Below are 23574 nucleotides of genomic sequence, written 5' to 3' on the forward strand. Positions count from 1 at the left end.
TGAAGAATGTCCTCTCAGTTACTGCCTATACTGGGTTTTCATTTTCATGAATTCAAGATACTTTCTGACTTCTATTGTGACTGCATTTAACCCATGAGTTACTGAGAAGCTTTGCATTTAATTTCCAAATATCTGGGTATTTACCTCATTATGTTTCTAATTTAATTCTATTGTGGTCAGAGAATATACTTTCAGTCTTTTCAAATGTACTGACTTGCTTTATGGCCTAGAACGTGATCTTGGTAAATCTTCAATACGCACTTGTAGAGAACATGTATTGTGCTGTGGTTGAGTTCTATGCACGTGACTATCAGCCTGGCAGTGTTACTTAGGTTTTCCACATCCTTACTGATTTTTTGTTCACTTGTTTTATCCATTACTGAGGAAGGAAAGTTGTTATTTGCAACTACACTTGTCAATTTCTCCCTTTCCAATTTTATCAGTTTTTGCTTCATGGGTTTTGAAGCTATGTAGGACTGGTACATCTTGGTTTCAGCAGTTTGATAATTGTGACTTTGGGTGGTTTTCTTCGTGTTTCCTCTCCTTGGGCTTTGCTGAACTCCTTGGACCTGTGAGTTCAGAGTTTTAATTACGTTTAGAAATTTTTCTGGCACTCCAATTATATATATGTTAGACTACCTGAACTGATATTGTCTGACAAATTACTGATGCTGTTTATTGGTTTTCCAGCTTTTTTCTGTTTCATTTTGATTAGTTTCTATCACAATCTCTTCAAAACTCACTAATCTTTCTTGTTCTGTAATGTCAAATCATCTGTTAATCTTATCTGCTGTACTATTCATTTCAAATATGGTATTTTTCATGTGCAGAAGTTCCATTTGGGGCTTTCATATATTTCAGCCTCCCTCCTCATCAGTCTATTTTTCTCTCCCCCTCTGATCCTATAAAGAGCATTTATTATACTGCTTTAACATGCTTGCTTTAGAATTCCATTCAGTCTGTCATTTCTGGATCTGTTCCTACGGATTCAGTTTTCTCTTGGTTCTGCCTACTTTCCTACTTCACTGTATTTCAATAAGTCGTGAATGTCAGATATTGTGCACTTCACACGGTTAAATGCTAGGTTTTACTGTATTTCTTTTAGTAGTACTAGAGTTTGTTCTGACATGCAGAAACTTTAAGGTCAATTCAATTCTTTCAAGGCCTGCTTTAAAAATTTTTTTAATAGTAGATTCACTGCAGTCTTGAGTGTAAACCTCAGTCACTACCCTTCTGAGGCCTCTGCCCTCAGTGGTGGGAACACACCTGCGCCCAGTCTTTGTGCGGAATCCAGGATCTACTTCCTGCGCCTGCTTTCTGCTGGCCGTCGGCAAGCCCCAGACAGTTTTCCATCACACACACACCCAGGTGAGTATTCAGCCGAAGACCGAACAGTGCCCTTCTTCAGACCTTTGGAGCCCTCTAGGTGCAGCTCTCTATTCTCTGGCACTCGACATCTTAAATGCTACCATCGGAGGCCTCCCCAGTCCCAGCCTACCTCCTCAACCCTGAGAGCTGCGAGGTTCTGTCCCAGCTCCTCATGTTGCAGCCTGGGAACCACCTAGCTTGATGAGCTCAGGAACCACAGGGCCCATCTCACCACTTCCCCTCTCACAGAGCTCAGTGTCCTATGCTGCCTGTTGTCCAGGGTCTGAAAATTACTATTTCAAACACTTTGTGCAGTTTTCTAGCTATTTAAAATTGGAATGCAAATTCAATTCCTATTATTCCATCATGTCCAGAAGCAGCAGACAAGCATAATCTCTTTTCAGAGAGTCAGGGGAGGAAAGAAGCCACTTCATTCACAGCCATTTCTAGGATACAGACTGGCAGTTGAAACCAAAATAAACCCACTTCTGTGACATAAAACTTTTCTAGGCATAATAACTCCATGAAAAAGTTACAAATATTTTCTCCACCAAATATATTTTTCAAACCACTATATTTAGACTTCAAATATAGACTCAGCTTGAAAGTTTATTAAATCACCTACCCAAGTGAACATATAAACATAATTTAGTAAAAAACTTTTCTATTAAAAAATATTGTGTACCTTTTTACTCAGAATGAAATAAAAAAGCATGTTCATCTACTCACAAAGTAAAATACTCTAAGCTGGATGGATCATCACATGGAATAGAATACTTGCTCAGTCACATCTGACTCTTTGCCACCCCAAGGACTGTATGGAGCCTGCCACGCTCCTCAGAATATTGGAGTGGGTTGCCATTTCCTTCAGGAGGGTGTTCCGACCCAGGGACTGAATTCATGTCTCCTGCTTGGCAAGTAGATTCTCTGCCACTGAGCCACCTGGGAAGCCCAGCAAGATACTTCTCAACTACCAACAGCATCAGAGTCCACTAGTAAGCCTTTCTAAAATGAGCATCGACTTTCCCTTTGCTAGTGACATTATCTTTTTTGGCTATTCGACCACTTAATATTGATACAGTTTATCAGGCTGTCAGTATCTCTTAGGATTGGTGAAGAGATTCCCATCATGTAGCCTCTCTAAGTTGAGGCTTATCCATCTATACAATGAAAACATAATATCAATCTTTAGTTTTTTTAAATGATGAGAAGATTAAATCAAAGGGCATACGTCAAGGGCTTAGTGGAATACTTCACAGAAACAGCAGTTCGCATTTTACTAGGCCATCAGTATTTCCCTTCCTTCAGTCATGACATAAGCTGTATAACACACAGTAATTCTTTCACTCTTCGACAAAACCTTTTTTTAGCACAGCACACAAGTGCCCATGGGGTGCAGCTCACTTGGCTCCTGAGAGCACACATGCAGGACTTACGGTGTACACAGCCACGAGGGCCATGATGTCCTCAAAAGCCACTGACGCCCTGGCTGTCGGCTGAGCACACGTCTGAGGCCCCTGCTCAGGCTGCACAGCCACTCTTTCTGGTTCTTGCCGCTCCAGCTCTCACGGCCACTTAAATCACTAGCAATCATTATTATCAGATGTTACTAATTTTCTTTTCTCTACTATATGCCTTTTTTCCTTTGTAAGATTCCCAATATTTACTGTCTGCTGGCACTTCTTTATTGCTCTGCTCTCAAATTAAAAGTCTTGTCTTTCTAAAGATATACTATCTAATCAAAGCACTCTTTTTTTCCCACAGAAAATCAAGTAATCCAGCGTAGGATAAAATCTTCTGGTCAAAAAATGTTCTTAAAAATGAAAACTCTTAAAAATTTCAATCTCTTCCAGGAGCCTAAGGATTCCAGATATTTTGTTCATTGCATATGTAAATAACAAAACATATAATACAGAAAAGGAAATAGAAACCCTCCTAAACTGAATTTGAAGTGCCAACACTCAGCATTTACAGTTCCAACGCTAGAATACAATAAAGAAACCAAAATCCCTTACTTTTTTCACCCATCTCAAGTAGATCTTAAGCTATAAACAAAGATTTTTCTTAAAGAAAAAAATATTCTTACTTCAATTACTATTCCTCAATGCATATAATGTCTAAATTATTATAGAAATATGATTTTTAAAAGGAAATGTTTATTTAAAAATAAAATTTCCAGGAAAGAACCTTAAAGTGTTGGTGGAGAACTTCCCTGGAAAGAACTTTCCACTTCTCTTACCATAAGAAGGAGACTCCCGTCCATCCTCTCTGTCCGAGTCCTTGTCTTTCCTCCTCCGGTGGTGATGCTTGTGTCCGCGATGCCTGTGACGCCGGCGACTCTCTTTACTAAACGGGACGTGAACACCGATATATACAGCTCGATGGCCTGGTAAGACATTCAGAAACGTTACTAGCAGGCCTCATTTCACAGTCACCCTGCTTTTTACAAACTGAAGGTTTGTGGCAACCTTGCACTGAGCCAACCTATGGGCACCATCTCCCCAACAGCACCTGCTCACTCCCTCTCCGGACTCCCTCTCCGGTCAGGCTTTGGTAATAACTCTGGCAATGGTTCAAGCTTCTCCGCTAGTGTTATATTTAGCATGGCGATCTGTGATCAGTGGTCTTTGATGTGGTCATCACGTTTCTTTGAGGGCGCCACAAGCCATGCCCCACACAGGATGGCAAGCTTACTTGGTAAATGTGTGTGTCCTGAGGCTCCACGGTGGCCGTTCCCCCACCTCGCTCCTCCTCGGGCCTCCCTGTTCCCTGAGACAGAGCGAGGCTGAAAACAGGCCAAGCAATAGCCTTACAACAGCCTCCAAGGAGTCAAGTGAAAGAAAGAGTCACATGTCTCTTACTTCAAATCGGAAGTTAGAAATAATTAAGCTCAGTAAGGAAGGCATGTCGAAAACCAAGAGAGGCCTAAAGCGAGGCCTCTTGTGCCAAACTGCCAAGAAGTGGGTAAAAAAGAAAGTTCTTGAAGGAAATTAAAAATGCTCCTCTAGTGAACACACAAATGATAAGAAACTGAAATGACCTTACTGTTGATACGGAGAAAGTTTTAGTGGTCTGGATAGGATGTAGATGAAACAGCTTTCTTTTGGAAGAAGGTCCCAACTGGGACTTTCACAGCTAGAGGGAGTCAGTACTTGGTTTCAAAGCTTCAGAGGATTGGCTGACTCTTTAATGCAGCTGGTGACGTGAAGCTGAAACCGATGCTCTTTTACCATCTGAAAGCCTAGGGCCCATTTCTTTTATTTATTTTCTTTAACTCTAGTTGACCTATAACAGCACGCTAGTCTCAGCTGTACAGCTTCAGGCTCTTTCCCATCACAGGTTTACGAAGCCTAGATGACGGCACATCAGTCAACAACGCACTCTGCTGCCGCTGCTCCTGCTGAGTCACTTCAGTCGTGTCCGACTCTGTGCGACCCCATAGACGGCAGCCCACCAGGCTCCCCCATCCCTGGGATTCTCCAGGCAAGAACACTGGAGTGGGTTGCCATTTCCTTCTTCAATGCATGAAAGTGAAAATTCAAAGTGAAGTCGCTCAGTCGTATCCAACTCTTGGTGACCCCATGGACTGCAGCCTACCAGGCTCCTCCATCCACGGGATTTTCCAGGCAAGAGTACTGGAGTGGGGTGCCATTGCCTTCTCCGGACAACACACTTTACTAAACATTTTAAGCCCACTGTTGAGATCTACTGCTCAGAAAAAAATCACTTTCAAAATATGACTGTTCATTCACACAACATCTGGACACCCAAGAGCGCTGGTGGAGATGGACAAAGAGGTTAATGGTATTTTCATGCCTGGTAACACAACATCCATTCTGCAGCTCATGAGTCAAGCAGTCATTTCAACTTTCGAGTCTTATTATTTAAGAAATATATTTTCTAAGGCTACAGTCACCATGGGTAGTGATTCCTCCAATAAATCTGGGCAAAATCAATTGAAAACCTTCTGGAAAGGATTCACCATTCTAGCTGCCAGGAGGAACATTCAAGATTCATGGGAAGAGGTCAAAGTATCAACATTAAGAGAGGAGTTTTTGAAAGAAGTTGATTCCCACCCTCCTGGGTGACTTTGAGGGGCTCGAGCCTTCAGTGGAAGAAGGCACTGCAGATGTGGTGGAAAGAGCAGAAGAGCCAGGTTTAGAAGTGGAGCCGGAAGACGGGAGCGAATCACTGCACCTCCTGATAGAATCTGAATGGACAAAGACCTGCTTCCTACTGATGAGGAAAATAAGTGGTTTTTTGGATGAAACCCACTTCAGTGAAGCCGCTGTAAAGCTTGTTGAAATGACAACAGAGGAATTAGAAGACTACATCAACTTATTTGATAAAAGTAAAAGGGCTTGAGAGGACTGACTCTAATTTTGAAAGACATTCTACTATGGGTCAGATGCTATCACAGTACTGTAGGGTACAGAGAAATCACCTGTGAATAATCAAGGTGGCAGACTTTATTGTTGTCTTATTTTAAGAAATTCATCCCAACCTTTAGCAACCACCACCCTGATCAGGCCAACAGCCACCAACACCAAGTCCAAACCCTCTGCCAACAAAAAGATTATGACACATTGAAGGTTTAAGTGATGGTTAGCATTTTTTAGCAATAAAATATTTTTTAAGTTAAGGCTGGAGGAGGCAATGGCACCCCACTCCAGTACTTTTGCCTGGAAAATCCCGTGGATGGAGAAGCCTGGTAGGCTGCAGTCCATGGGATCGCTAAGTCAGATACGACTGAGCGACTTCACTTTGACTTTTCACTTTCATGCACTGGAGAAGGAAATGGCAACCCACTCCAGTGTTCTTGCCTGGAGAATCCCAGGGACGGAGGAGCCTGATGGGCTGCCTGCCGTCTATGGAGTCGCACAGAGTCCGACACGACTGAAGTGACTTAGTGGTAGTAGTAGTAGTAAGTTAAGGCAGATACTTTGCTTTTTAGACATAATGTTATTGCACATTTAATAAACTATGATATAGCATGAACATAACCTTTATATGCACTGGGAAACCAAAAAAATTACTGTGACTCACTTTGTTTAAGTGGTCTAGAACCAAACTTACAATATCTTCAAGTATTGCCAATATTAGGTTTCCAAAAAGGGGAAAAGGAATATAAACAAAAGAATACCAAATTCTACTTTGATGAAAAAGCATTTCATACAAGTTCATGTAAATAACAATGTTAGTCTCTTGTTGCTTCTCTTATTTTACAGAGCACTACATAAAATATTACATCAAAGGCTAATGCCATCGATTAACAAGCATGCTAGATATACATATATAAGCATACTAGATATACATATATAAGCACACTAGATATATGTATATAAGCACATTAGATTTACGTATATAAGCATACTAGATATACATATATAAGCACACTAGATATACGTATATAAGCATACTAGATATACATATATAAGCACACTAGATATACGTATATAAGCATACTAGATATACATATATAAGCACACTAGATATACGTATATAAGCATACTAGATATACATATAAGTATACTAGATATTCTGTAAGTATTCATGTGCAAGTTTGAAAAGAAATTTTGAGAAAGAAGACCTTGGCCCACCTGAAATCATATTATGTAGACATCAATGTTTTCCATCTACATTTACAGTCAATCCTACTTAGTAGAGGCCCTTAAGATATGCTTTAATAATGATTATTCACAAATGGATAGTGGTAAATATTTATTAAGTTTTGAAAATCTCAAATTAGTACGGTCCAAATTAATGAGAGATACATTAAGTTTAAACAATCCAAATACTCTAATTAAAGGGTGGAAATCGTCAGACTGGATTTAAAAGCAATAAAATAAGGTTATAATATACTGTTAGAATAGAAAAAGCTACTTCTGATGTTGCATTATCCTAGTTTTGTATTCGGACTAAAAAACAGTTATGAACAACAAGGTCCTATACGTCACAAGGAGCTATACACAATATCCAGTCACAAACTATCAACCATTATGAACAGAATATACATTAAAGAAGAATGCATGTATGTGTATAACTGAGTCACTCTGTTGTACGGCAGAGACTGGCACAACACTGGAAATCAACTATATACTTCAATTAAAAAATTAAATTTAAAAAAGTGATGAAAGGCAGTCCCTGGTCTTTGCGCACTAAATGAAACTCAATCAGGCCAGTGGACAGCTCACAGCATTATATCTAACACTGAGAAGGAGAAACTTGGTTTCTTAAATTGCTTAAAGTTCCTGTGTAAAGTTGTGATAGGGGAAAGGGGATAGAGACCACAAGTCTAACTCATCCGCAGCTGTGCAAAACACATCTGGCAGAGAGCTGCTTTCTCTATGTACAACATAAAATGGTGAATGTTGAAATATAAACTGTTCAGGGCATTCTTTTTCTAATAATTTCTGTAAGATGGTCATAAAAAAAAACACACAAGCAGCTCAAGATCTTTATTTTTAGATGAGATTTGAAAGTAATCAATTCTCATTACTCATGGATTCTGAATTTGTAAATATGCCTACCCACTAAAATTTATTTGTAATCCCAAAATCAATACTCATGGTGATTTCTCAGTCATTTACAAATATGCACAGAGTAAAAAGAATTTGAGTTGCCTGACACACATATTCAATTATTATAAAAAAAATTATCAGAAAAATCCCAAATGAAAACATACAAATGCAATGATTGCATGATGACAGATGGTAACTAGACTTATCGTGGTGATCAATTTGTAATAAGTCAGTTCAGTTCAGTCGCTCAGTCGTGTCTGACTCTTTGCGACCCCATGGATCCCAGGCTTCCCTGTCCATCACCAACTCCAGAAGCTTACTCAAACTCATGTCCATCAAGTCGGTGATGCTATCCAACCATTTCATCCTCTGCCATCCCCTTTTCCTCCTGCCTTCAATCTTGCCCAGCATCAGGGTCTTTTCCAATGAGTGAGTTCTTTGCATCAGGTGGCCAAAGTATTAGTTTCAGCTTCAGCATCAGTCCTTCCAATGATTATTCAGGGCTGATTTCCTTTAGGTTTGACTGGTTGGATCTCCTTGCAGTCCAAGGGACTCTCAAGAGTCTTCTCCAATACCACAGTTCAAAAGTATCAATTCTTCGGCACTCAGCTTTCTTTACAATCCAACTCTCACTTCCATACATGACTACTGGAAAAACTATAGCTTTGACTAGACAGACTTTTGTTGGCAAGGTAATGTCTCTGCTTTTTAATATGCTGTCTAGGTTGGTCATAGCTTTTCTTCCAAGGAGCAACTGTCTTTTAATTTCATGGCTGCAGTCACCATCTGCAGTGATTTTGGAGCCCCCCAAAATAAACTGTTTCCATTGTTTCCCCATCTATTTGCCATGAAGTGATGGGACAGGATGCCATGACCTTAGTTTTTTGAATACTGAGTTTTAAGCCAGCTTTTTCACTCTCCTCTTTCACTTTGATCCAGAGGCTCTTTAGTTCCTCTTCACTGTCTGCCATAAGGGTGGTGTTATCTGCATATTTGAGGTTATTGATATTTCTCCTGGCAATCTTGATTCCAGCTTGTGCTTCATCCAGCCCAGCATTTCTCAGGGTGTACTCTGCATAGAAGTTAAATAAGCAGAGGGACAATATACAGCCTGATATACTCCTTTCCCAATTTGGAACCAGTCTGTTGTTCCATGTCCAGTTCTAACTGTTGCTTCTTGACCTGCATACAGATTTCTCATGAGGCAGATGGGTGGTCTGGTATTCCCATCTCTTGAAGAATTTTCCATAGCTTGTTGTGATCCACAGGTTCAAAGGCTTTGGTGTAGTCAATAGGGCAGAAGTAGATGTTTTTCTGGAACTCTCTTGCTTTTTCAATGATCCAATGGATGCTGGCAATCTGATCTCTGGTTCCTCTGCCTTTTCTAAATCCAGCTTGAACATCTAGAAGTTCATGGTTCATGTACTGTTGAAACCTGGCTTGGAGAATTTTGAACATTATTTTCTTTGCTAGCGTGTGAGATGAGTACAATTGGGTGGTAGTTTGAATATTGCCTTTCTTTGGGACTGGAATGAAAACTGACCTTTTCCAGTCCTGTGGCCACTGCTGAATTTTCCAAGTTTGCTGGCATATTGAGTGCAGCACTTTCATGGTATCATCTTCTAGGATTTGAAATAGCTCAACTGGAATTCCATCACCTTCACTAGCTTTGTTCGTAGTGATGCTTCCTAAGGCCCTCTTGACTTTGCATTCCAGGATGTCTGGCTCTAGGTGAGTGATCACACCATCATGGTTATCTGGATTATTAAGATCTTTCTTGTATAGTTCTTCTATGTATCCTTGCCAACTCTTAAAACCTTCTGCTTCTGTTAGGTCTATACCATTTCTGTCCTTAATTGTGCCCATCTTTGTATGAAATATTCCATTGGTATCTCCAATTTTCTTGAAGAGATCTCTAGTCTTTCCCACTCTATTGTTTTCCTCTATTTCTCTGCACTGATCACTGAGGAAGGCTTTGTTTTCTCTCCCTGCTATTCTTTGGAACTCTGCATTCAAATGGGTATATCTTTCTTTTCTCCTTTGCCTTTAGCTTCTCTTCCTTTCTCAGCTATTTGTAAGGCCTCCTCAGACGGCCGTTTTGCCTTTTTGCGTTTCTTTTTCTTGGGGATAGTCTTGGTTACTGCCTCCTGTACAATGTCATGAACTTCCGTCCATAGTTCTTCAGGCACTCTATCAGATCTCATCCTGGAACCTACTTCTCACTCCCACTGTACAGTCGTAAGGGATCTGACTTAGGGCATACCTGAATGGTCTCGTGGTTTTCCCCACTTTCTCCATTTCCCTCTGAATCTGGCGACACATCAAATCACTGTGACGAGCACCAGGCACTAAGAGTGCTGTGGGCCAGTTAAGCGTCAATAGAAGATTCATTTAAAAAATTACAGAGAGTTTCTTTGGGGGATGATGAAAATATTCTGGAAATAAAGGTTTGATGGCTGCACAATATAGTGAATATTCTAAAAAAACACTTTTAAATGGCAAATTCTACATTATGTTGAATTATACTGCAATTAAGAAAAATGAAAAAAAAAAAGCATAAAACTCAGTGATCTTACAGTTTATTTTAGTGAAACTATTTTCTTCTGAACACTGCCCAAAAGTGGAAATTAAAGTATCACTGCGCAATGTGAGTTACAAAGTTGTTAATCCAATTAGTTCTAATGGGTTTTGGCATACAAGGCCCTACACCCCAAGATAAAAATGAATTCTGAGCTGGAAACTTAGAAAGACTAGATAAAATAAGTAACAATATGCTAGAATCCAGAGACTGGGAGATGGAGCCTTACTATTTTTCCTGCTTTTATTGTCTCCTTTCATGTTCTCCATCACAACTTGATTTCATCAAAGCCCTATTCAGTGAGACTCTGAGATAAACCTACTCTCTCCCTCATACCTTATTGTGAAATTTAAAGATGCGCAAAGGATGAAGAGTGAAAGGCCTGGGTTACCAAAGGGGCCAGGACCACAGCCAAGTGGCTCTCTTCACTCTCTGGATCTCACCTGCATGGGGGGTGACAGCCAAGTGGCGGACCACATGGGTCACGGCACACCTGAACTAACAAAATTATTGCTGAAAATGTTACCCTCTCCAGTGCTTGCAATTTACAGAATCAAGCTTCTAGGTAAATCAAAGTCTCTGCAGAAGCCCTCGTAAGCCTAAACTTTTAAAGTCAATTTTGAAAGACGGGTTTTGTCCATCTCAGGAAGTAAACGTACAGAACACTATTTGGGTCTCTTTCCAACTCTTTTTGTAAAGCAATGGCTCCATTCAGCTGAAGACTTCAACCTAAAAATGTAGGTCTCAATATCGGAACAAAATGATTATAATTTTTTTTAATGTAGGTCTCAAAAAGACCCCAAAATAAATCTATCAAAATTTATGATCTACATAAAAACCTATGATCACCACCGTAGCCTGTATTCAGGGTTAACATCACCAACAGTAATGCACTGGTCTCACCTGTCCACAGGTGAGAGAGGCCATCACACGCCGCACGCTGCCCACACACCCATGACCTATGAAAGTATCACGTCACAGTATGACATCACACAAACCCAAATTCTGGGATGTTCTACTAATAACTATTACTCTTCCAAAGTGGCAAGGTTATGGAAAATGGGGAAATTTCTTCATTTTCATAAACTTATGCTTAAATAAAACGTTAACATTAGAAAAAGCTGTATATACAGGGGACACCATGTACTATCCTTGCAAGTCTTCTGTAACTTTTAAAATTATTTCAGAAAAAAGGAAAGTAAGAAAAACAAAACCATTTGTCAGGACTTCTTCCTGCTCAGGGAAAGTGAAGTGTGAAGTCGCTCAGTCGTGTCCGACTCTTTGCGACCCCATGGACTATAGCCTACCAGGCTCCTCCCTCCATGGGATTCTCCAGGCAAGAGTACTGGAGCGGGTTGCCATTTCGTTCTCCAGGGAATCTTCCCGACCCAGGGATCGAACCTGGGTCTCCGGCATTCCAGGCAGACGCTTTATTTAACCTCTGAGCCACTAGGGAAGCTCAGGGAAAACAGACTGGCAAATAACTATTTGCTACATAATTCTATGCTGAGGTTTTTAAAAGTATTTTAAAAGGCTGATTAACAGACCTATAAAATGAACATTTAGATGACACCAGTGATAACTGTGGCTTATTATTCTGGCACATTATATTTTGCTCTTAATTCAAGTTACCCAGGTTGTTAGACAGAGAAGGCAATGGCAGCCCACTGAAGTACTCTTGCCTGGAAAATCCCATGGACAGAGGAGACTGGTAGGCTGCAGCCCATGGAATTGCTGCGAGTCTGACACGACTGAGCAACTTCACTTTCACTTTTCACTTTCATGCATTGGAGAAGGAAATGGCAACCCACTCCAGTGTTCTTGCCTGGAGAATCCCAGGGACGGGGGAGCCTGGTGGGCTGCCATCTACAGGGTCACACAGTTGGACACGACTGAAGCGACTTAGCAGCAGCAGCTTGTTAAAAAAAAAAAATTTAAAGAATTAACTGATTTTATAATTGTGGCATTCGATTTCCAAGGTAAGTAATGGTGACCATTAGTAAAATTTGAAAATCATTCTGATATTTTATGTTTCAAGGAATGTTCTCTTTGTAGATATGGGTAGTGGTTGCACAGGTTTTTGCAATTTATGCTTTAAACTATGTTTAGAAAAATTAAACTATGTTTAGAAAAGTGTTGAACACTCTTGTAAATGAATGCTCTACAGCAACAACAACAGCTTCAACAAATAAGTAAAACTTAAAGGACACTAACAGACACTCACTGTCTGTTTATATTGCTAAACAAAAGTTACTTTAAACAAACTTACTCTCTAGTTCTTCTTTTTCAAACTTGGTGTTCACAGTTGAGCTGGTTTTGCCAAGATCCACAACAGCTTCTTCATCAGGACCCTAAAAAGAAATTATTCTCATTCATTCATGAAATCAATACACACTGAGGGCCTACTGCTAGGTGTGTTATTTGAGACGGCCAGAAATACGTAACAGAGGACCTTCCTGTCAAAGAACCGAATTCATACTATGGTTAACTACATTCTTTTAAAAGTATGTTTATAGGCTTTTTTTTTTTTTTTTTTTTTTAATCCACAGAAGACCATTTAAAGTCTCATGGAAAGAACTGAAATGACAAAGATTTTCTGGGCTTCCATGGAAATTACTAAGTAACTGGTACACATATTCACTTCAGTGGAATGACTCTCAGAAATTAGAAGTTAATCAGAAATTACAGAGAATTGGGTTTGAGGGAAACCCTTAGATATCAATATAGAACACTTTTTTTTTTTTTGCTTTTAGGTATTCTAGACAGAAAGAATCCCACTTAAATCACCTATATTAGTATTGGATACTGGATTATGGTTAAATGTACAATGGTCAAAAATAAGTCCATAGACTTAACATGTTTCACTTTCAATCGTAAATCACTAAGAACCAAATTTGTAAGAACTTTTTCTTTGTCTACAAAGGAAAAGCCAAACTCAAATTTTAGCCTCTAAGGACAGTCCACCTTTGAGCTGTGAACAGTTCTGTTCCACTTTTCTGCTCAACAAAAAGACTAACCATATTTACTGTAATACATTACACAGAATATTTTTAAAAGAAAATTTTAGCTTTAGTGTCGCTTCTCGACTTCTAACTTAACTTTCAAAGGAACATCATAGAATACTCATAAACTACTTATCATGAACTCAGTGTGCACAAGATTCTGTGTCACTGGCTGAGACAGATGCCAGAAGCCCCTTCCCCCCACAGGTGAGCTCCACGGCCCCCCAGACCTCCCGGCACAGCTCCTGAGGGTCACAGTGCACCCCCACTCCTCAGCCCCTCAGACCTCCGGGCACAGCTCCTGAGGGCCACAGTGCACCCCCTCTTGTGGGCAAGGCCGACAAGGGGACACCACCTGCCACTTCTGGTGCCTCAGGGAAATCTGCTCAGCCTCAGGTAACGGAGATGGAGAGCAGAGTACACGGAGCAGGGACGGGACACAAGGACCCTCCTGTGCTCAGCAAACCTGGGTCTGGGAAACACGACAGAGGATGACACTGAGGTTTTGAAAAGGCAGACAGAGATTCTGAGGAAGAGCTGACTGATGTCATAAAGGCCTGTCTGAACTTCGAGCGTGACCTGGATCCCTTCACCGAGCGTGCAAGTGTGTAGTACACAGGAATCCAGAACACGGAACCTCATTCAGCGCAGACCCACCCTGGAGAGACCCTGTCCCACAGCGCCTCTGTCAGAGGATCAAAGCAAGGGATGAATGCAAGAAAAGGATGTCCAGAAAGGGCCAAAAAGCCAGAAAGGAGCAGAAAGGAGCCGGATGCAATTAAGAGGGCAATGACCAAGAGGAAGATGGGCACCAGGAAATGGACGATGTTTCTGTTCAGACAAAATTAGAGCACTACACTCCTCCCGGGCTTCCCTGGTAGCTTGGCTGGTAAAGAATCCGCCTGCAATGCAGGAGACCCCAGTTCAATTCCTGAGAGGGGAAGATCAGAGGGGACAGGCTACCCACCCTAGTATTCTTGGGCTTTCCTGTGGCTCAGATGGTAAAGAATCTGCCTGCAGTGTGGCAGACCGGGGTTTGATCTCTGGGTCAGGAAGATCCCCTGGAGGAGGGCATGGCAACCCACTCCAGTATTCTTGCCTGGAGAATCCCCATGGACAGAGGAGCCTGGCGGGCTACAGCCCATGGGGTCGCAGAGTCCGACCAGACTGAGTGATTAAGCACAGCACGAAGCAGGAGGGTTGGCAAAAAAGCTTTCAAGAAGGAAATAAGTAATCTGTTCTTTTTGAAGGTTCTTAAGCTTTAAATGATAACTTTGTAGGCAAGAGAGGCAAATGAATATAAGAGAACTGAATATGAATAAAATAATATTAATTACAACCCTGTTAGTATTCCACTTACTATTAGTTTCCCAGAAGAAAGTTATTTTGCCCATCAGATTATATTTTTCAAGTTCAGCAGGAAGACAAGCTCCCAACCATCCCCATGGCCCTTGTGGCTATTCTAACTGCCCTGCGCCTCCTCTCCACTTAGAGCAACAGATCAGAAGGACGCGTCACACAGTCAGCTTCTCATCACTTTCCATGTCCAAGCATCACCTGAAGGATCAGTGTTTCAGAAAGGACTAAAACTGGAGTTTGCTTGGATAAAATGATCTCTCAAGGTCTCATCCAACTCTTGACCTTAAAATATCTTACTTTGGGGTATAGCTTTTTATTCAGTGCATACAAAGTAAATTTATATACAACTATTTCCTGGATATCTAAACTCTCAGTGTCCTAATTCTCATATCTTATAACTCAGGAACTGAATCAATTTGATTAAATTTTCAAATAAATTCACTGCTATCCAAACCCTCACTACTTGCTACTCAAAACTCAGAAACAGACACAGTATATTAGGAAAACACAGATCTCAATATCCAAACTTAATTTCTGGAGGGAGGCTAGATATCCAAACTGCAGAATCAAACAAACCTGGATATCAAGAGGTATATGACTCTAAAGGACTGGGATTCAATTCAATACATGAAACTTGTAAGTTAAATAACTTGCTAAGGATTTATATGTAAAGAATTGGGGGGGCAGGCCATGTAGACCATGATACATTTTCATGTAATGAACTAAGTTTAAAGAAGACTGTATGTGTGATTAAACTAACTCACAGCAGTCACACTCCTCTAGAAATGAGCAGAGGCTAAAGCAGGAAACACATACAAGAATGAAGAACCAGTAAATCAGCCATCCATTAGGCGTGCCACACTCACGAAACCTTTAAGTTCCCTCCGATGAGCTCATGCGATTTAGCCACTAAGCATGCAGGGAGATACAAAAAAAGAAGCCACCTCTGTTCTTCAACAAAAGACACGAGTTGTATGATCCAAGAGGTAGCAAACACTCTGAGTATTCTAAAAGGGATTAACTGCTCCCATTCCAAACTTCCATTTCATAAGAACTGCCAAGGAAGCAAAACAATACACTTTCTCTCATCCCTAACAACAATAATAACCTCTTATTTCTATCAAAGATGCATTACATGTTTAGATGTACCACTAATAATTAGCTAACACAGAAACAGCTGAGGTTGGGCAAGCTTGCAGTATTTATTTATTTAAAATACGCATATTCTTTGACCTCTAAACATCTACCATGGAAAAATACTGCCATGTGTGAAAAAGGGGGCATGTAACACAGAGAATGTCTGAAAACTCATCTTCTCACAGCTTACCCACTTTGCTTTCCTTAGACTCTGTGAAGCCTTGAGTAAGCAACTGAAAGCCAAGTGAGAATATTATTTTATTGTTAATGTTTGGGTTTTCAATGAGAATGCTTTCACAGGTAACTTGCAAAATAAACTAAATTTAAAATTTTTGAGGTCTGGAAAAATTACAACACTTAACACTGTTAAAAAAAAAAAAAAATCAGGGAGCAGGTATCTGTATTGCTCCCTTCCCTTAAAAACGTTATCTCCTTTCCAGCAACTGTGAAATATAAGTCAGAAAGGCAGTTTGTTTTAAAGGCAAATATTAAGTAGGCACACACACTGCCTATCTCAACATAGTACAAGTAATTCAACAAAATCAGCAGGGTCCAGGGACCTTCCTGGTGGTCCAGTGGCTAAGACTGCACCCCCAGTACAGGGGGCCCCGGCTCTGTCCCTGGTGGGGGAACTAGAGCTCACACGCCACAACGAAAATATCGCATGCTGCAGTGAAGATCAAAGATCCCACATGCCACAACCAAGACCCGGTGCAGCCAAATAAATAAACCAATAAAACTGCTTAAAAAATGCAGGGTGCACATGGCTAGATCTTAAAAATCCCTCAGAATGAAGTCATTGATATTTCAAGGTAGAAATGCAATTCTGAAGCAAATATACTGCATTTTAAATTCTACCATCTTAGGATAATGCTTTAAGCCAGATAACGCTTACCACAGATTAAGTTACTATACCATATGAAGTACAATTTTACTTTGCTCCTTTTAAAAATATATACAAAAAATGCATGTAAATAGCAAATATTTGTAAGGTTAAACATCAGGCCACTGACACTGTCACAGAAACAGACAATCCTACAGTGTTTACTTTTCCGTTACAATAAACATGTAATTTTGGTAATTTTTAAAAAGAATAAATTCAAGTTTCAATTTAACATGTCAGTTACTTTTAAATCTGCATCTAGGAAAAGAACGCTCCTTCATTTTTCAACTTCAAGAACATAGTGGAAAACTGAAAATAGCAAAAGCCAAGAGCCACCTCGACATCAAACTGTTTTCATTCTTAACCTCAGACGAGTAAGCCAACAAGCCAGTCCTTACAAAGCCTGCCTAGAATGAAACAAATCCAAGGCACTGGGAAAGCGCAAAGAAATGAAGAATAAAAAGGAATAAGTGTATCAATGCAAGTTTGTCTGACTCTAATCTTCAGAAAATTATTTTGCCATGGCTTAAAGTTTTTATTTATAAAATAAGGTAATTATTCAGAATAAATCTGCTCTATAACATAGAAGAAAACAGCTTTAAGAATTACCCACATAAGATCACACAGAAAGTTTAAATTCTCTGTATATGAACTGACATATGTACAAGGTTACTTACTACAGCTTGCAACTGGAAAACACTGGAAACCACCCCCAGGGTCCCTAAAAGAGGAACGGCAGCGCGCTCTCTGGAATACCGAGCTGCTAAAACACGAAGACGCTATACACTGACATGAAAACATTTAAGACCCATTACACAGTGAGACACCCACAAGACAGAGAACTGCACGTACAGCACACTATCACAGCTTCTGCTCAGGAGTCCCCAGACGAGGGCTATCTGAACACGCGCAACGGGCACTGGAAGGACAGGCAAGCGAGCAGCAAAGCTGGTTACCTCTGGCAGTCAGGGCAGACCTCTGAGCTCACTGGGTTTTGTTTTTGTTTTTTTATTGCTTTATTTTAGCCATGTGAATGCAGAAGCAGACTGAAACATGCAATCTTCTGCAAGCCAGGTCACGTACGTGCCTCGTCCTCATCTACAAGGGTCACTCACCCCGCAAGGAGCTGTGAGGCGCGGCGCCATGTGAACGTGCCAAGCGCAAGGGCACAGCCGCAGAGAGCCCGCGCTTCACCCAATCAAAGAAAGGAGACCAAAAACGCCCTCTCACTGGCCCCATAGCTTTAAAACTAGACTAATTAGAAAACCTTAACAATTACGGAAACAAGTATCTATTAATTTCCTCACTAAAACTGATGTGAAGATTCAGCATGTATCCTGAAATAGTATTACGGCCGTCTAGGAGAATTATTCATAGAAAGTACATTAAGTACCTAGGATGAAATGCCAAGAGAAGGCAAGTAACTCTCACGAGGATCTAGAACTGTATTAGTTAGGAAATTTTCAGGATTTATGCTATCTAATAAATTCAGACATACCGAGAGGGCTTGTTAAGATTCAGCTTCCTGTGCCCAGTCTTGGAGATGCTGACGCAGTGGCTTAGGTGGAGCCCAATCATCCACCCATGTTTTCCCGTCTGCCCACCACATCCCTGGTCACGTTACAGACCTCTGCTGCTGCTGCTGCTAAGTTGCTTCAGCCATGTCCGACTCTGTGCGACCCCATAGATGGCAGCCCACCAGGCTCCCCCGTCCCTGGGATTCTCCAGGCAAGAACACTGGAGTGGGTTGCCATTTCCTTCTTCAATGTATGAAAGTGAAGTCACTCAGTCGTGTCCAACTCTTCACGACCCCATGGACTGCAGCCTACCAGGCTCCTCCGTCCATGGGATTTTCCAGGCAAGAGTACTGGACTGGGGTGCCACTGCCTTCTCCAGCTACAGACCTCCGCCTCACATATTCAATCGTACTGCAACAGAGGCTGCTTCCTGCCCTCAGCCACTTTAGGAGACCTTATAGGGACCAGTCTCACTTCATTCACACTGTTTTCATCCTTCAGAAAAGGAAATACACATTTCAATTCATAAGTAAACAGTGAAGTTACTATATACTCTCACTCTATTACAAGCAACTCTAAATCTGTTAAGTAGTGCTCTAAAGCCTGATTTGTATGTCAGAATATTTTCCCAGGATTCCTAGGGCAATCTAACAACGTATATATAAATAGTAATGTTGTCCTACAAAACTCAAGTGTCTTCCAAATATTCCCAAACTCATCCCACCCATCACCAAGAATTGACCTTAATATTTAAAAACCTTTAAATTTATGGGCAAAAACCTTAAGAGTAAGCAAATAATCTTTCTTAATCTAAAGGGGGGGAAATCATCAATGATTACTATTTCACAAGATAAAAAGCCAAAAAATGATATTCATAGTTTGTCAAGAATTCATTTGGCATTTTTGATTAATGCATTACTCTAAAATAAGTGGAAGAGGAGTAAAAGGTATACGGAAAGTTAAAGCAATTTAACATGGCAAATTTTAAACTCAGGTAATCACATGATTCCCACAGAAATAATTGTGAAGCCCTGAAAAAAATGCTTTGTCAACAGACAGAGGAGGAAGTGAGTAGATTTCGACACTGGAACAAAGCTTCAGAAATTTTTATTTCAAACACATATCATGATTAACACTAAAGACAATCTGAGCTTTAAGGAAAGTTACAAAGGGAAAAAGTGAAGAGGTCAAAGAATCTAAGAGCAACAGAACTCAAAGAGGCGTGAGGCATGAAGTCGGCAAGTGACAGCCTCCAATAATAGAGGAGACTGTCAGTAGATTCTTCGCTGTCAGAGACTTCAATACAAAGCACAAGAGTCACAGGCAGATGGAAAGCCTCCTCAGGGTCTACCCGAAATTACAAATCACAAATACTCATGGCACTGTTGCTATGAGGAGATCTTCATTCCAGTTCTAATTCAGCACACACACCAAAAACACACAGAAAAACCTTACTTTAGGCTATCAAGTCGCTTCAGTCCTGTCGGACTCTTTGCAACCCCATGGACTGTAGCCCACCAGGCTCCTCTGTCCATGGGATTCTCCAGGCAAGAGGACTGGAGCGGGTTGCCATCCCCTCCTCCAGGGGATCTTCCCGACCCAGGGATCGAACCCACATCTCTTATGTCTCCTGCATTGGCAGACAGGTCCTTTACCACTAGTGCCACCTGGGGAGCCCAGTGAGTATATATAAATTAACAGAAAGTGAAAGTGAAAGTGAAGTCGCTCAGTCGTGTCGGACTCTTAGCGACCCCATGGACTGCAGCCTACCATGCTCCTCTGTCCATGGGATTCTCCAGGCACGAGTACTGGAGTGGGTTGCCATTGCCTTCTCCATATTAACAGAAATGAGAATAATAAAATCTAATTCTGAAATGAGCTTTTAAAAAACTATGTCAACTCCATCAATAATTAAGATGCACAGAAAACAAGCAGGAAGGAAAATGCACAGGCAAAGACAGAAAATACACATGCAGAGAAGCCGGACAGCAGCAGGCGTAGCAGGTATTCCGTCAAGACTGCCCAGTTCTGGTCAGCCAGGGGTTAGGCATTTTTAGAATTTCACTGGATTTTTTTCACTGAAAAATCAACAGGAAAGAGCCAGGAAACCCCTCACAAATATGGTCTATTTGCCTACCCTTTCCCTCATTATTAACTCTGACCCCATGGATCTGATAGAAAACGTAACAGATAAGTCTCATTTCCTTAAATAATGACTAGGAGCCTGGATCATCCATTCATTCAAAAAATACCTACTGAGTGGACACTATGTGCCTAAGCATCATTCCAGATACTGGGGCTACATCAGTGAATCAAAAACTGTAATATAATCAAATTGCCAGCTTATCAATTAACTTACAGCTGGGGAGGGGGGCTCCCCATGATGAGACTTCAAGGGGTGAGTGAATTATCTTCTCCATTCCAGGCCTTACACAGGTATGGATGTGGCGCCATCCATACACCACAGTACGCCACAGGTATGGCGTACTTTTCCAGTTCAATCTTCTCGTTTAACACACACACAAAGCTTAAGGGACTTGTGGTTCTTTAGCCAGGAGACAACAGTGCAAGGTCACTATTATACAGGCCAAGAACACACAGTGCTCCTTTATTGTATTTATTAAACATGTAATTACATGTTTATGTAACTAGTTGCTTAACTTTTCCAGTCTGAACAATCAGCTCCAAGCAGAAGGGAATCCAGTCTGTTCCACTCACCGCTGTCTGTTCAGCACCAAGCAGGGCCTGCCCCTAGTTAAATGCACTGACTGCTGTGTGTGTTCCAAAGGACAAGACACTGGGCTGAAAAATTTACATGGAATACACTTCCTTGTGAGCACAATTAACAGTCAAACATAGAAAGGCACTTAACAGTGTGGAATTTAATCAATCAGTTTACAAACAAAAAAGCCCAGCATTAACCCATTATAAAATCAAACGTCAATTTACAAGTCGGAATACCTTGTAACAACATCAAACAAAACTAAGCATTGTATCAAACAGACCTTACTATTACCTCTCAGTTACTTAAGCAAAATCCACAATTTGTACTGTTTTGGTCAAATGATCAAAAATGAGATTTTTAACAAAATGCCAAAGGCATAAAATTAAGGAAAGGAATGCTAAACGGTTATTTAACAATACAGTTGTAGACTCGGCCTATTTCCTCTTTTGACACCTGAGGTTTACAAAATCCACTATTACAACAACATCAGACGATCCCTATCACAAAGTGATTTCTTCACTGTAAGATGGAGGGCTAGAGCCCGAAAGGGAACATCTCCCATCAAGTATGCTTATTAACCATGGAAAGCAATTTCAGAGTTCTCAAATACTTCAGCTTAGCTTCAAAACATATTCAACCATTAAGACAAAGTAATTTCTTTCCTAATACCTTAGCCATATAAAACCGCTTAAAGTAATACTAACTAATCAAAAATATATATTTTACAGAATAATTACTAAAAATGCTACAACACTGCTAACATCATGCAAGGATTTACTTTTCAGCAGATGACTTGCACAGCCAAAGACACAGAGAATGATGATCACTATTCTAAGCCAGTGCTAATAAGCCTGACATTTCTTCTAGCTTCACTATTACACTCTGAAAGATTCAAACTGGTTTGTAAGTAAAACAAGATTATAAGCAGGTACATACAAGTAACTTCTTCAGGCGAAATCTTTCCATAGTGGTATGTAAACACGTCGTTTCTGACAGCGTACTACAGCAAGTCTCTCGCAGAGCCCAGGGGCAGTAAGGACATACCTGATTTAGGTCACTGTGCTTTGCACAAATCACCCCTCTAAGTTGCTTTCATTCTGCAGCCAATCACCGTCCTCTAAGTCACCTAATCTTCCTGCTAATGACTGCAGCTCACACAGGGTCAGAGCATAAGAGATCTGCCAGGTAATAAACACACGCAGCTGTAACTGAAAATACCAAAAGAGGAATGCAGCAACCAGCTTTCAACTTCAACCTTTCTACATTAATTAAAAAGAGAGCATATGCTAACGCTATATGGAATGGGTGTGTGTGTGCTCATGTGTGTTTTAGAGAATTAATTTTCAACAACATAGTTAAATCTAACTTTTAATTTCACCTAATTTTCAGGAAAGATCCAAATATGCTTTCACCTGAAGAGAGTTTTGCCTCTTCACCATTGCTGTATTTATACCAACTTACTGTAATCATACATTAATAACAGGAATAATAAATTCTATTGTGGCTTTAATTATCATTTTACCCCCAAATTAAATATTCATAAGGATAACAGCTAAAAGCAGCACCCCTCGAAAAAAGCAGCACCTTCAGACTCAAGCTCTCTTCCCACCCACAAAAAGAGCTCCCTCTAGGATTAAGTGGCTCATCTCCCGGTGCGGTGTGTGTCTCACTGTGCTGGGTGAGAGAAGCCCTCAGCTCAGGGACATGGGCAGAAGAAGGGGAGGAAGAGAAATAAGCAGCTTAAGAGGCCTCAGGAGAAAAGGAGGAATTAGGTGCACATATATTTTTAACTTCCCAAATTGCAGAACAAATTGTTATTCTTCCTCAAAATACAGAAGATCCATTTCTGTAATATGTTAGCTGTTATGATGCTATCCTGGACACTACTAAACCAATATTCAAATTAAAAGCTTTAAATCAGGTTTCACAGGTTAAAGAGAAAAGTAAAGTAAGTTTTAGTTTACTACTTTGTTGACAAAATAAAGATACAAATTCAACATATAAACTCAGAAATTTTAATCAGGCTGGTCCATTAGAGATTTTTCAGTTTTATCTTATAGGAATACTTAATGTTCCTTTTAAACCAATCTACTGAGGTATGACTGACACATGAAAAGCTTAACATATTTAATAAATACAAGTCAGTGGGTTTGGGAATAAGTATACACTCACGAAGGGCTTCCCCAGCGGCGCCAGGTGGCCTGCCTGCCAATGCAGGAGACTTTTACAGATGCAGGATCCCTGGGTCGGGAAGAGCCCCTGGAGAAAGCAATGGCAACCCACTCAGGATTCCTGCTGGGAGAACCCTGCAACAGCGGAGCCTGGTGGGCTGCCGCCCATAGGATCGCAAAGCGTCAGACAGACTGGACCGACTTGGCCCAGCACAGCACACTCATGAGACCATCAGCAGCGTCAAGGCGACTGCCATTATCTGTCGCCTCTAAAAGTCTCCTCTCATCCCCGCACTGCGATTATTACTTGCAA

At 40.7% G+C, this 23574-nt stretch overlaps 1 protein-coding gene across 6 annotated transcripts in view; it reads right to left on the reverse strand.

Annotated features, from left to right (window-relative positions):
- Window positions 1-22056, reverse strand: part of SLC4A7 (solute carrier family 4 member 7) — an 86740-nt gene extending 64684 nt beyond the window's left edge. For 4 of the 6 annotated variants that reach the window (XM_068982797.1, XM_068982799.1, XM_068982798.1 and 1 more), the window contains exons 1-4: window positions 22034-22056; window positions 17902-17911; window positions 12737-12818; window positions 3608-3754 (exon numbers count right to left, since the gene is read on the reverse strand). In XM_068982797.1, coding sequence (XP_068838898.1) covers window positions 3608-3754; window positions 12737-12818; window positions 17902-17911; window positions 22034-22056 — 262 coding nt within the window. Of the gene's footprint in view, window positions 1-3607; window positions 3755-12736; window positions 12819-14425; window positions 14429-17901; window positions 17912-22026 lie in introns of all 6 variants that reach the window. The other 2 variants (XM_068982800.1, XM_068982794.1) reach the window with 1 other exon arrangement.
- Between the last annotated feature and the right edge of the window lie 1518 nt (window positions 22057-23574).

Source organism: Capricornis sumatraensis, chromosome 10, assembly GCF_032405125.1.
Source record: "Capricornis sumatraensis isolate serow.1 chromosome 10, serow.2, whole genome shotgun sequence".
NCBI classification, from domain to species: Eukaryota; Metazoa; Chordata; class Mammalia; order Artiodactyla; family Bovidae; genus Capricornis; species Capricornis sumatraensis.